This window comes from Pleurodeles waltl, chromosome 7 (assembly GCF_031143425.1).
Source record: "Pleurodeles waltl isolate 20211129_DDA chromosome 7, aPleWal1.hap1.20221129, whole genome shotgun sequence".
Taxonomy (NCBI): domain Eukaryota; kingdom Metazoa; phylum Chordata; class Amphibia; order Caudata; family Salamandridae; genus Pleurodeles; species Pleurodeles waltl.
In genome coordinates, this window is record NC_090446.1 from 1,451,108,894 (window position 1) to 1,451,123,514 (window position 14,621).

At 44.3% G+C, this 14,621-nt stretch overlaps 1 protein-coding gene across 1 annotated transcript in view; it reads right to left on the bottom strand.

Moving 5' to 3' along the window:
* LOC138246474 (IgGFc-binding protein-like) overlaps window positions 1-14,621 on the bottom strand; it is a 107,188-nt gene that overhangs the window by 43,939 nt on the left and 48,628 nt on the right. Inside the window, exons 4-7 of the mRNA XM_069201111.1 lie at window positions 10,465-11,038; window positions 8,634-9,232; window positions 5,846-6,413; window positions 283-878 (exon numbers count right to left, since the gene is read on the bottom strand). Coding sequence (XP_069057212.1) covers window positions 283-878; window positions 5,846-6,413; window positions 8,634-9,232; window positions 10,465-11,038 — 2,337 coding nt within the window. The remainder of the gene's footprint in view (window positions 1-282; window positions 879-5,845; window positions 6,414-8,633; window positions 9,233-10,464; window positions 11,039-14,621) is intronic.

Genomic DNA, 14,621 nt, shown 5'->3' on the forward strand with positions numbered 1-14,621 from the left:
CTAGGTAATAGCAGAAGAACCCTCTTCCTGCATTGTGTGCACATAGTTGATTTGTATGACCACTGACTTTATAGTTATTATTCATAGGTTATAGTTATGTTATTATTTTTCTTCTTTTCGAAAATTATCTTTAAGAAGAGTAGTAGTTTAAAACACAGATAAAGGAACAAGGATTATTCATATGTGAGAACCTGCAATTATCTTATAAATGACTGATTGAGTTAAGATTTTACAAGTACTGTGCAAAGGATAAAATGTGAACGGATCATGAGCCCGGCTTACCCTGACGATTCCTCTCTTGTTCTGCATGAGCATGAGGTTGTATCCATAGACGTCGACTACAACCAACTTGGTCACTGCCACTTTGCCGTTTCCATACTTTTCATTCTCAACGCTGATGTCGAAGGGGACCAAGTTGTTTTTGAGGTCAGTGGTTCTTGAGAGGGTGTATGTGCAGGTGCCTTGGAAGTCGAAGGCCAGGCCATCAAAGCTTCGATAATGAGGATCGCCAGCTGCCGAGCACTGAGCAGAGCCAATGGGCTGACACTTCTGAATGCCATTGATTACCTTACACTCCTCATTGGCACTGCAAGAGAATGCTTTACATTCCACACTTCCACCTGCCTTACAGGTGCACTGATTGGAACACTGGCCATTGGGGTAAAAGACCTCTCCAGACTTGTAGTAGATACCATTGTATTCACATCCACACTGGGAGACGGGAACACACTGGCCACCGCTGAGTACAAAACCTTCGTCACATGTGCAGCCTTCCTTGCAGTTTGAATTGCATTCCACTCGGCGAGTAAAGCTGGAACAGGTGGTGGGGCAGCCACTAGGACACACCTCATAGTGACTGTTCTTACCACAGACAGGACCTAAAATTAAGAGAGAGCAGAGAAGCCATTAGCAAAGATTGGTATGAGAAACCATGTCTCCCTTACATCGTTGCTTGGCCACATTTATGTGTGTGACTCAGAATAGTGTGGATAGTTGAAAGAACACAGATGTTTCAACGATTTTAACTTTCACCGTTTTGGGCAAGATACCAAAGAAGAAGTCAAAAGACAATAACATGCTCTACGCTAATCATCTTACATGAAAAAAAGAATGAGACATGTTTTGTCTCCTGATGGTTACCATTTCGCAACATGACTCCAGGGGCTCCATTTCTGTAAGGAAGTAATGTTCTCTTCTACACATTTGCTTCTTTCTTTGGACTCAAACAGCTAGTCACCAGCCCCACACACACTGCAGGGCACACCCTGGATCCCATCTTTAGAGCCAGCGACAGAATTAAGTTCTCCCACACAACGGAGCTCACATGGATTGACCACTACTTTGTTCATTTCACCATATCAAGCAGACCAGAGCCTTCCACCACACCCCCACCTCCCGCTCACCACAGGTGGGAAAAATCACAGAGACCCTATGAACCACTGCCCTCAACTCCAGCAAGTCCAACTCCTCCGGCAACCTTGAGCAAGACACCTGCATTCTATCCAATAGGATCCTCAACAGCGCCAAAAAAGTTGCCCCCACAAGGAACACCATCACCAGAAGATCCAGCAACCCCGCCAGCTGGTTCTCCCCCAAACTCCGCACACTCAAGAGAGAATGCAAATGGCTACAAAGACGATGGCACATAAGCAGAGACCAAGCAGACCTCACCACCTTCAAATGAGCACTGAACAAATACCAACTGCACCTCAGAGAAGCTAAAAAGGATGCCCTACTCAGCCGCAATGAGGAAAGCACCAACCGCCCCAAATAACTTTTCAAAATTGTCAAAGAGTTTTCCTGCCCAGCAGCCACCGAAAACACAAGCCAATACTCCCCGACCATCTGTGACACGATAGCCGACTACTTGCAGGACAAAATCACAGCCATCTATGGCAACTTTCACCACCAGCATAGACCACCTTCTAACCCCATCAGGCAACTCCTCCAGCCACCTGATCACTGACTGGAAACCTCTATCCATCCAGGAAACAGCAGCCCTCATGAGCTTGGCCCACTCTAGCTCACCTCACAACCCATGCCCCCATTACATCCTTAACCTGGGCCAGACGGAAATCAGCAGCGTCCTCACACCCATCCTCAACACCTCCATCAGGTCTGCTACCATCCCCAAAGCATGGAAGCAAGCAGAAGTCAAACTGCTCCTGAAGAAACCATCCTCTGACATCAGTGAACTAAAAAATTCCCACCCGGTATCACTACTCCCTTTCCCAGCTAAGGTTCTGGAAAGAGCCATCAACCAACAGCTCTCCGAACACCTGGAAGAACACAATCTACTGGACACCTCCCAATGCGGCTTCCACACCCCAGCACAGAGACCGCCCTGATAGCCACAACAGATGGCATCAGGTCCCTCCTCGACCACAGAGAGAAGGCAGTCCTCATCATCCTCGATCTCTCCGCCGCATTTGACACCGTGTCCCCCTACACCCTCATCTCCAGACTCCACCACATAAGGATCCAAAGAACGCCCTGAAATGGATCCACGCCTTTCTCACAGGAAGCACCAGAAAGTCTGAGTACGACCTTTCACCATGGAGCCCAAGAACATCATATGCAGCATCCACCAGAGGTCTTCACTCAGCCCCACCCTTTTCAACAGCTCCATGACACCGTTGGTCGAGATTGTTCATTCCCACGGACTCAAAATGATCTCATACGCTGGTGACGCTCAACTTATACTCCCCCTCTCCGAAGACCAAGCCACCCCTAGAGCCAGATTCAGCAACACCATGATGCATGTCGCCGAATGGATGAGATCCAACTGCTTGAAACTGAACATGGAGAAGACAGAGGTGATTATTTTCTGAAACAACACATCTCCCTAGGACGACACCTGGTGGCCCTCCACAGTCGGACAACTCCCAACTAACCATGCCTGTAACCTCAGCAGCATCATCAACAGCAAACTCACCTGCAAGCAACAGATAAACATAGAGGCCTCCTCCTTCTTCCACAGCTTCCGCATGCTATGGAAGATTTTGAGATAGATCCCCTTCGAAGCCAGAAAGACGGTAAACCAAGCACTCATCGCCAGCAAACTGGACTACGGAAATACTTTTTATGCTGGACCTTCCCATGCGGCCCTATATCACCCTCCACCTCAGAGGTTTCCACTGGCTGTCCATTCACAAGAGGTGCAAATTCAAGGCTCTCACGCTCGCATACAAAGCCCTCCACAACATCGGACCCAGTCTCATCAACCACAGACTCGCCTTCCATCGGCCCACCATAGAACTCCGTTCAAACTCCCTCGCTCAAGTCTCATGGGTTTGCCGCATTTGCTGTGATGGGTGCTCCTTCTCCTACCTTGTTGCCAAGATCTAGAACGGCCCACCTCCCCCCTGCATACTGCACACACCCGCCTTGGCTTCAGAAGGGAGCTCAAGGCATGGCTCTTCGATGAGAGGCTACCAGTTTGCAGTGACAACCCACAGCGCCTGGATGTCCCCTGGGTGAGAACACCTAATAATTGAAGATTGATTGATTGATTTATTTTACTGCACTTTATATTTCCAATTGAATTACTCTTTTTACTTTACTCACTCAGTGACTTTTCACATTTTCCCCATATTTTATTCTTTCCTTCGCAGTTCTAGTCTTTTGTCCTGCTTCTTTACTGTCCCATTGCCCACCATTAACCTTATTTGTCCCCCGTTCGTTCTTCTCTGTTGTATCTCTCTTGTCCCAAAATTGTTTCTCATACACCTCTGCCTCTGTATCTCATCTTCAACTTTCATATGAAGCCCCTTGGAAACTTTGGGCCATATTTATACTTTTTGACGCACAACTGCGCCAACGCAGTTGTGCGTCAAAAATGTTAACGCCGGCTAACGCCATTCCAAAGCGCCATGTGGGTGCCTTATTTATGGAATGACGTTAGCCGGCGCAGCTGACTGATGTGCGTCAAAAAAAATTACCCACACCAGGCAGCGCCGGCGTAGGGGAAAATGGAGCTTGGGCGTCAAAAAATGGGGCAAGTCAGGTCAGAGGCAAAATATTGGCCTCAACCCGATTTGCGCCATTTTTTTTTACTCCCAACCCCCATTGAAATGACTCCTGTCTTAGCACAGACAGGAGTCATGCCCCCTTGCCCAATGGCCATGCCCAGGGGACTTATGTCCCCTGGGCATGGTCATTGGGCATAGTGGCATGTAGGGGGGCACAAATCAGGCCCCCCTGTGCCACAAAAAAAGACAATACTTACCTGAACTTACCTTTGATGTAGGAAGAATAGGAATACATCCCAATACAAACATTTTAGGCTAGATAGTTGTAAACCAATGTAAGTAGTGAAAGGTTTAATACATGACATGTTAAAAAAGACAGACTGTGGGATCAATAGAAAAGGCAGGTCATATTTAGGACAAACAAACACTTATTACTTAGGAAACATATACACATGCTGCATTGTTAAGTTAGCTGTGCTGAAACACATAAGAGGCCCAAGCCACATTAGAATGAGAGTTTTTCTTTAAAGCTGCACCAACTGTTACTTTCAAAATGTTCACTTAGCATGAACAGGGTGGAACAGAAGGGTGTATCCTTCCTTAGCACAGGGGTCCTAAAAACCACAAGTCATTCATATCGTGTTAAGGGGAACTGTGTAAAGGGTCAGATAAGTATTTGCAAGGGAGGGCTACCATGAGCAGCACGCAACATATAATCTCTTGTTGTGCAGAAAGATAGATATGGTGAATGACGTCAGTGTAACTTGCCCACCCATGAGGCCAACAAGTTCAAGTGCTTCTTTCCAGAGGCACCTCATTACCTTATCTGTACTGCTTGTAGTTGCTTACGTAAATGCTGAACTCTTGACCACAGTTTTTTGTGGTTTTTACAGTATAAATGCTACTGGTGTTTGAACCAGAACTTTGAACTTCAGTCATGGCCTCTATGTGAGACTGCCTGTTGTTCCCAGCTGAAAATCGATTAAACTTATATTATTGTGTCAAAATGATTTGTTTTATTTTATTAACAGATTTCCCTCTAACACCTTAAGTTCCCTGGGATGGGTCCCTCCATCCTTGGGCATCCTCCTGGGGTGGGCAAGGGTGGCAGGGGGTGTCCCTGGGGGCATGGGAGGGCACCTCTGGGCTCCTTCCGAGCCCACAGGTCCCTTAACGCCTGCCCTGACCAGGCATTAAAAAATGACGCAAAAGCGGCTGGACTTCATTTTTTTTGACCCACCCACTCCCGTGCGTCATTTTTGCACGGGAGTTTAAATAAGGCGCACATGCCTTGGAGTCATTTTTTAGACGGGAATGCCTACCTTGCATATCATTAACGCAAGGTAGGTGTCCACGTAAAAAAATTATGCAAACTCCAAGATCTTTGGCGCTAGATGGGTCTAACGCCAAAGTATAAATATGGAGTTAGCTTTGCGTCGGATTTGCGTAAAAAAAGAGACGCAATTCCGGCGCAAACAGAGTATAAATATGCCCCTTTATATCTTGCCATCACCCGACATACCACTCTTAAGGGGTGATTCAGAAACTGTTAAAAAAAAGAAAATGACTTCAGTTTGGACCAAGCTGTGGCCACTGCCATCCTCCATATGGCAAGTGCACAGGGTTATTTCTTTTAGGCTGACAAAGAGTAAAGTCAACAGAGCAAAATGTCTGGTGCTGTTTTGCAGAAATGTGAAGGGCTTAGGAGGCATCCTAAATATATTAATCTCCCTCAGTTCAAGAATTTGGGATTCTGCTGTGGACCATTTTTTTTCCGAAATGTCAATGTATGTGCACTCACTGCCACTTATAGTAACCCGTCTACCTTTGAAAGGCTAGCTAAAATACCTTCCTTTAATTTTGAATATACTCACTGCAGAACTTGGCAGACCTCCAGGCGTACACAGTAATTCCAGCATCCTGGCAAGCAGCAGCGTAGCTAGCGATGACCTGGCATATAATGTCCTGGCGCCCTTTGTAGAAGCAAGTGTCATACACACAGTCTTTGAAAGCACCCTGTGGGTCAATGACAGCATGGCAGTCCCGGAATGGGCCACTTGGATCCACCAGGACAAAGCACTCTTTTTTCTTCTCTCTCTGCTCCCTCTCCACCGATGGCAGATCAGAACAGTCAGCCTTGTCAGCTTCTGAGCAGCCTGGGACATCCCTGACCTTCCAGCTCTTCCCAAAGGCAATTGCATCTGTTGTTAAGATATTGTTCTTCATGGTCAGCTCCTTGCTTCTGTCCCCGTTGAAGTCACCACAGAGACCGCACACGGAATCCGCGTACGTGCTCGGGATTTTGACTGAAACGTAGGATTGCCAGTCGTAGGTGACGAGGAGACCAAAACTGGTTTGTACGTAGCACTGATATCCTTGCTTATAAATGGAGAGCTTGCCGTTGTCGACGCTGTAGGGCAGGTTGATTAACAAACCATTCAGCTGTGAACAGAAACCACAATGTACATCTCTGTTACTTATTTATTTATTCAAAGTGCCAACAATATACTTAGAGTAACTGAGAGGATAGAATTGTGCACAGAAATCTACCCGCCTGTTGTTACTTCGCAGTCTGGGCTACAAAAAGCATTGTGGGATATCCACACCTCCCTACACCTCTAGAATAGAGCCCATTCTTCCAATTAGAGATCTTTTGTCATGGGATAGAGTCATTCACGTATGCACCTCTTGCCAGGGTGTAAACCAGATTTCTTGGATTCAGAAGGATCTCTCTGCCCCTTCAATGCCTATATAGTCTGCATTTTAATTATGCTCTCTTCTGTCTTTTGTAATATCTGATTACTGCTCTCCAAATTCCCAAAAGGTTTGAAAATGCATTACCAACAAGCATTGTTTTAGCTGTCCACCATAATGTATAATGACCCACTCTAACGCTATTGGAGGATACACATTATTCACTAGTGACAGACGTAGACCACACCACCATGAAACTGTTCTAGGAGTCAATATGTACCATTTAATCATGGTTGTCTAGATGAAAATGACTTCACATACGAAAAGCCTCCATGAAATGTGCTTTCGACAACATACCTCTTACCAGTTTGAAGCTTCCCTAATGCACAAGGAAGGAAAGCTATCTCCACAGCTGCTTTACAGCTACCTGTGACCTGGTACAGAGGTTCTACAACTGTTCTCGTTCAACTCCACTTGTCTCTCTCCTTGCTGTAATAATTTGTTCTAACCTTCCCATCCCTAGACATCTGTTGGCTGGGTTTCCTTATTACCGCCCCTTTTCTCTTTCGAAAATTCTGATGTCCTCTCTGTTCTCAAGATATACCTTGTGAGCTAAAATTAGTTGAACGAATCATTCCTATGTAAACATCTGCCTCTTGTGTCTCTAGAGCAGGGATACTCAAAGTAAGGCCCGCCGACCGCATGCGGCCCCCAGGTTACTGGGTTGCTGATAATTTGACTCAGCATTAACATTCAGAAATGTGTTAAATAAAAGGGCAAACATTTTCTACGAGTTAGGAGAAGTTAAAGAAAGTAGTAACTGCACCACTTAACTTTAGGAACACCTTCATTTCTTGCAACAAACATATAAAAATATGCTAAAGTGTCTTCAAAATTAAAAAAAGTGTATTTCATTTACATGCAAAAGAACGTCATCCTCATACATCAAAAGTTTTTTTTTAAAGTGAAGTTTCAACGAGGAATTGAGAAACATTGATGCCCACTCACCCTCACAACATTGCCAATAGTGAACTAAGTGGTAACTCAATTGTTATGTGCACCCTCTGGGTGGCCTGGGTTGCTATTATACATGAACGACATTATAGTTTATTAAATCTAACACAAGGGAAGGTTTTTTACAGCGTGCTTCCTGAAGTCATCTATTTCTAGGTCATCTTATATGTGATAATGAAGAAGAAGGGTGGAAAGTGAAATTAAACAATTATGTTTGCATCTTGTTGGGGGTATTCCTTGCTGATTATGATATAAAAATCACACACTTTGGCTTGCACAAAGGATGTTTAAGATACAACTTTGCTTCCTCGATTATCATTCTGGACAAAAACCTGGAAATCCAGCAAATCATCGCTTTTCTTACACAATTCTGCAAACTGGTAGACACAAGTACCCGTGTATTTCTAGGTCCTCTTATATGTGATAATAATAAGGAAAAGGGATGTACAGTGAAATTAAACAATTGCAGAGGATCACGCAATTTGGTCGAGTAGGGAATCCAGAATTGAGCCCGGATTTTCTGGTTTTACATTGCGCAATTCAGCCATTTGATGTACATGCTTTGCGTCCCCTATGCCCACCTTACATAGCTCCCCCACCATAATTGCAATTTGTGATCATGCATTTCCACAAATCCTGATTTTGTGACTCAGGATGTCGAACTAACTCTCAAATTGCTTTTTTATATGCACTTAAGCATGGTGTAATGTGAAACGTTTCCACTGCCTTTTGGTCATTTCAATTATTGTCAAGTCACATTTTACATAAGCTATACAGTGGTCATGAATGGTTTGCATATCAGGCTTTAATGTCTGTCTAGTTCTATGATTCACATTTTTTTTCATCTTAATGGGTTTTTGATTTAATCTTAGGGTGCTTGTTGGTAAAAGCCATGTACAATGATATTTGTCAATATTTTATTTTAGAAAACTAGCAGAATGTAAATATACATACCATGATCTTGTTGGGGTATTCCCTGCTGATGATGATATCAAAATCACACACTTTGACCTGCACAAGGGATGTGTAAGATACAACTTTGCTTCCTCGATTATCATTCTGGACAAAAACCTGGAAATCCACCAAATCATCACTCTTCTTACACAATCCTGCAAACTGGTAGACACAGGTACCCATAAAGTTGTATCTCACACCATCAAAGGTTACATAGTGTGGGTCACCAGAGGCTGAGCATGTGCCATAGCTTAAGGGATAGCAGTCTCGGATGCCTTTGACCACATCGCATTTTTCGGTCGATTTGCACTTGGTCTCTTTGCATTCAACTTTGTTGGTATCTGGATTGCATAGACACTGTTTTGTACACTTATCATTGCCCCAGAACTTCTGACCTGGGGCATACTGGCGCCCTTCAAAGACGCAGCCGCAGGTGCTCTTGGCAATACACTTGCCCTCCTTGAGGACAAAGCCTGGATTACACTGGCAGGTCTCCACACAAGCCTCAGAGCATTTCTCAGGAACTGCGTCATCGTTGCAAGTTGCAGGGCAGGCACTGCCGCATGTCACATATTGACTGTTCGGTGGGCACTGGACAGCTACAAGAAGAAATGACAGGTGAATGTTACATGGCTAACTGTGGCAAATAGTGGTTTATTAATTTTTTCTTTATTTTTGAGTGCATTTTTGGTGAAAAATTGCAAAGAGATAGCTCACTAGCAAATATCCTCCCTAGATCCATATGGCAGCTGACTTAATCAGGGCAGCAGTGCATGTGCACATCATCTTGACATTGTCAGTGCCTCAACTGTCCTCTGGATTATTACAACATAAAAGTTAATATGAATGTTAATATGCATTGCCCCATAATCCTATAAATCTCTAGGAAAGCTGCTGAGAATCTGCTTTGTGATAACACTAAATGTGGTCTAAATAACTGAATCCCTCCCAATGAGACCTGGCCTAACACAAGCTATTTTCGTTTTCTTACTACTGCCAAATAATAATGACTTTGATGCATGACCTGCATGGTATTTAATAAAAGATGTCAAAGAAATTTCAATTGACATTTGCTATGGGTTTATTCATTACCAGAATATCACATTCCACCACTTCCTTCCTCAGTTCAGTCATAGCCCTACAAATTGTTACAAAACAATGTATTCATAGAATCGAAAAAAAAATCCATTTACTCAATGGGTCCAATTTTATCATTGATTGAAAAAAAACATGAGTGTCTTGATTTTTAGCACCACTTTCTTATTTTAAGGAAAACCCCAAAATGTATCTATTTGGTCATCTGAAGAAAATGCCAACTTAATAATCATTAAGATTCATCATTACCCACGTATTTTAGAGTAAACCAATATTTAAAGATTGATCACAATGTAAAAAGCTACATGAGGCTCATAGGTTTGACCTATCCCAGGCCTTTCCAGTTTGCAGGCTTATTCAATCTCCCTAGCGATTTCATGTCAGACTTCACAAAAAAATAGCTCTGAGGTAGAGGGTGAGAGCATCTGTTCATATATTCATCAGTTTCTCATTATGCTCTTTGAAAACATTGGAGGATAAACATAGTTACATTAGTCTAAGACTGAAGTGAAATTCTTTAGGACACCACACTCCTTACTTTAGAGTATGGGATGCTTTTCTGCCTCATGCTTGAATCCTATCTAATACAGTTGTGCTTAATAAAATCTGACATATCGGGCGTTCAGAAAGTATCAGGTATGACAAATAGCACTTATTCTGCATTTTTTCTCAGTTGTGGTGAATAAAATGGAGATTATTACATTTGTATGACAAGTAAATGGAGGTCTCTACTCACGGCAACCAGCTATGCTCCTCCATTCATAGACCATGATGTTCTTTCTCTGGCAGGTATCAGTGTATGTTTTCAGAGCTTGGCACAGAATTTGCTTGAATCCATCATTCATGCACATATCGTAGACACAGTTGTCCATGTAGATTTTTGGGTCAACCACGGCATGGCACTCTCTGAAAGGTCCAGTCACCAACTTGGTTATCAGTCCACAGACAGCCTGGTCTTCATACTTTTTCACAAGGTCTGCACTGCAGGTCTTGCATACACCGTTGCAATTGTGCCAGCAGAAACGGTCTCCGTCTTCTACCTTCCAGCTTGTCCCAAAGTCAATTGGATTCGGAGCCAGGGCCCCAGAGGGTGTCCTGAAGTCATCATTGGGGTTTCCATTGTAGTTGCCACACAGACCACACACATTATCAAAGAAGCTGCTTGAGATTTCGACCTTTAGAAAGTAGTTCCAGTCATAGTACACTTTGAGAGTGAAATCAGTTTGAATGAGAATGGATCCTCCGGACTGATAAAGCCGTAGTTTCCCATCATTCAAGATAACTGGAAGACTCAGCTTCTCATTGTTCACCTACAAAAACAAGCACTGGTCATCAACATTATAGGCATTAGAAAAGAAGTCTTTATGTAAAGGTCAGCTTAGGCTTAATCTATCATTATTATTATTAATATTTATTATTATTCACACCTCGCCACATGGAGAGATGTCTCACCATAAGGCTTTATCAAAATCTCCACCAAAAATTCCAGCTATACTACAATTTATCATACTCATCAACTAACCTCCTTAATTTTGATAATTACTATTGATCCTCTCCTCAACCTATTCTCTTGACTTGCTGTCAACAGATTCTAGAATAACCATCATCTAAAACTAGCCACCACGTGTGTAAAGCACTGACATTATTGTTAACAATGGTGATAGAAATGTATGCCCTTATTTACCGTCTCACATTTTCTCTGATAACAGTTAGAGGATGAGGATCCCTCATCGGTTGCATATACTATCCATCAGAAATGTCCCCAGACAAGGAACAGAGCAATGGGGGTATTTTGGCTAACAGACGAGTATACAGCCCCTCATGTGCATGTCTGAAGGACAAGCGCATTGTGTTATGTTGACATGGGTTGACTTGGTGCCTGACTGAAGGCCTGGCCTGCCCCCATCCACTTCAGTGTACAGCTAAAGCCTGAGAGAAGAAATATGTCCACATTGTGGCTGGGTGCAGAGCCTGGATAAAGTCTCCACTCCCACTGCTCACAGGCAAGTTCTGTGCACAATAAGTTAACACTTAGGGCCTCATTACGAGACTGGCGGTCTTATGACTGCCAGCCTCACAATGGCGGTCGGAAAGCCGGAGACATGGCGGTCTGACCGCCCAATTATGACAGTGGTGGAGCCGCCACAGTCCAACCGCCAACACCGCCAGGCTGCAGCCAGCCTGCAGCCTGGCAGTCCCGGTGTTTGTAATCCGCCAGGGCAGCGCTGTAAGCAGCGCTACCCTGGTGATTACGCGTCCCCATCCGCCAGCCTTTCCATGGCAGTAAACACCGCCATGGAAAGGCTGGTGGAATGGGGACATCGGGGGGGCCCTGGGGACACCATCGCGCATTTCACTGCCCGAATTACTGGCAGTGAAATGTGCGACGAGTGCTGTTGCACCCGATGCACTACAACACTGCCGCTGGCTCAATTACGGGACGGCGTCAATGTTGTGGTGAGTGTTCCGCTGGGCCAGCAGAACATTCCTGATATGGTGGGCAAAAGGCCTCCAGAACTGGCGGTCTTTTGCCTGCAGCAGCTTCGGCGGTCCTGTCAAAGGACCGCCAAAATCGTACTGAGGCCCTAAATCTAATACACCATATGGATCAATTTTCCCCATGATAGTGTGTTCAAGAATTTCTGCCATGGCTAGTGGTGGCCACTTCTATATCACATATAGTGAGAATGTCCCCCACAATGCCCAGTCTTGGCCCAATTAAATGTCCGGTGGAGCAATATTACTTGGAATCCATCTCCTTTATAACTCCATTCTCTCCCTTCATTATTAAATACCTAAAAAACCCTTTATACCCCTAGTACTGTTTTTGTTTTTAAAACACACATATTTATTTGAAAGACAACATGAAACTACGTTCCTGACAGGAGGATTAAAACATTTCAGCTGAACTCTGAACCTTTTTTTTTCCTTTTGGTAACATGTATACATTTACAAAGAAGGATGGCAACTAAGTCAACAGCCATGCTGAATAGCAAGAACAGCTTAAATTGTAATCATTGGAACCAAAGAACAGCACTTTAGAAACCCCCCCATGCATCCCACCCATCCGAGCTTCCACAGAGGGTCCATCATCATCTATCTGTCAGCACATAATAGAGTTGTCATGTCACAATTTCAGTCTGTTGTCATAGTTATGTTGTGAATAATGAACAGACATAAACCCCCTTTTCTTCTCCCTGTGTAGTTGTTAGCGTGCTCCACCTTCTTGAGACGTGTGCGTTGGTTTGTGTGACACCATATGCAAGCAGTTCCCTAGTCATCTCTGCCCAGGCTAGTAGTATTTCTTGTCTCTTGTTGTCCCTCCTGGTCCTTCTGAAGTGTACCTCCTCTGCCCCTACCCACTCCACCACATCTGACTCCCAATTACTTCTCGTTGGGACCCTGCCACAGGAGGCCGATCACTAGGCGGTCCAGTTCTCCAAAGACTGATCTTGGGATCTCATAGTAGGACCCTTGCATAACATAGAGGCATTGTGGTAACCTCCCCCTTAGTGATAAATGCAGTGTGTTCCGAAATTGCATGGAGGATTTTATTTTTACAAGTACTGACCCTAGGTTGAGGCTATAAAATTGATTTTCATCATGGGTAATGTGTAGGCCTAAGTATTTAACCTCATCTGTTTTCCATGGGAAGCCCTTCAGTGCGTGGCCCTCTAATTGCTGACCAACCAGGTCACCCAAGGGGCATAAAACCGATGTCTGTACATTGACCCTTAGTCCTGAGAATTCCCAGTATTCTTGCATCACATTCAATAGTATTGGGACAGAAATGTCTGGGCACCTTAGGTATATCATGGCATCGTCCGCATATAGGGATGTTATATGTTCCATGGCTCCTACCTTCATGCCCCATCCTTTAAGGGTATGTGTGAGTCTGCAAGCTAGTGGCTCTATAGCGATAGAAAATATTGGTGGGGATAGTGGGCATTCCGGTCAGTTGCTCCGGTGAAGGACAATTCCCTCTGAAACGTAACGCCCTGTTTGCACTCTTGCTCTTGGATGAGTGTATAATAGTTTAACCCAATTAATGTAGAAGGAACCTACTCCTGCTTTTTACAAGATCCTCCACACATATTCCTAATGATGCAGTGAGTTGAAGGTTTGTTCTATGTCCAAAAAAGCAAGTGCGTAGCTTCCCTCCTGCACTTGAGGATCATGAACCACGTGGGCCAGCCGTCGTAGGTTTCTCAGGGTATTTCTTCTAGAAAAAAACCCTGATTGATCTTCATGGATCAAACAAGGCAGGTGCGGAAGAAGTCGTTCTGCCAACACGTGGCTAAGGAGTTTAAGATCGACATTTAACATCAATATAAGGCGGTAGGACCTAGCTTACAGTTCGTTTCCTCCCGGTTTTGGAATTAGGGAAATCAATGCTTCGTTCATTGAACCTGGAAGCTCCCCTCTTTCGTAGGCCTCTGCATTACTTCTACAAGTTTACCTACAATATAGCAGGGAAATGTTTATAAAATCCAGAGGGCAGGCCATCTCCTCCAGGTGCTTTAGCCGTTTTTAGAGTCTTTAGTGCCTCCACTTAATCTTGTTTGGTTATGGGGGCCCCCAACACTTTTCGTTCATCTTGGAACAAACATGGCAAGGAGAGTTGATTCAGATATCTTACTAGGTCCTCATCGCTGCCTGGCAGCTGTGGTTTGACGTATACTGCGCGCAGGTGAGCAGCGAAAATCTCATTGATTGACTGTTGTGTATGTTGCACATTTTCGCTACTATCGTTTAGAGAAAGTATGGGTGGAGGTGCCTTTTCCGGAAAGTAAAGAGCACTCCTTGGAAATAGGTTGAAGCTGTTTATTAAGTCACCAACAAGGACTCCTGACCGCAGCCTCCACCAACTGTCCCAGACTCCTCATCATGGAA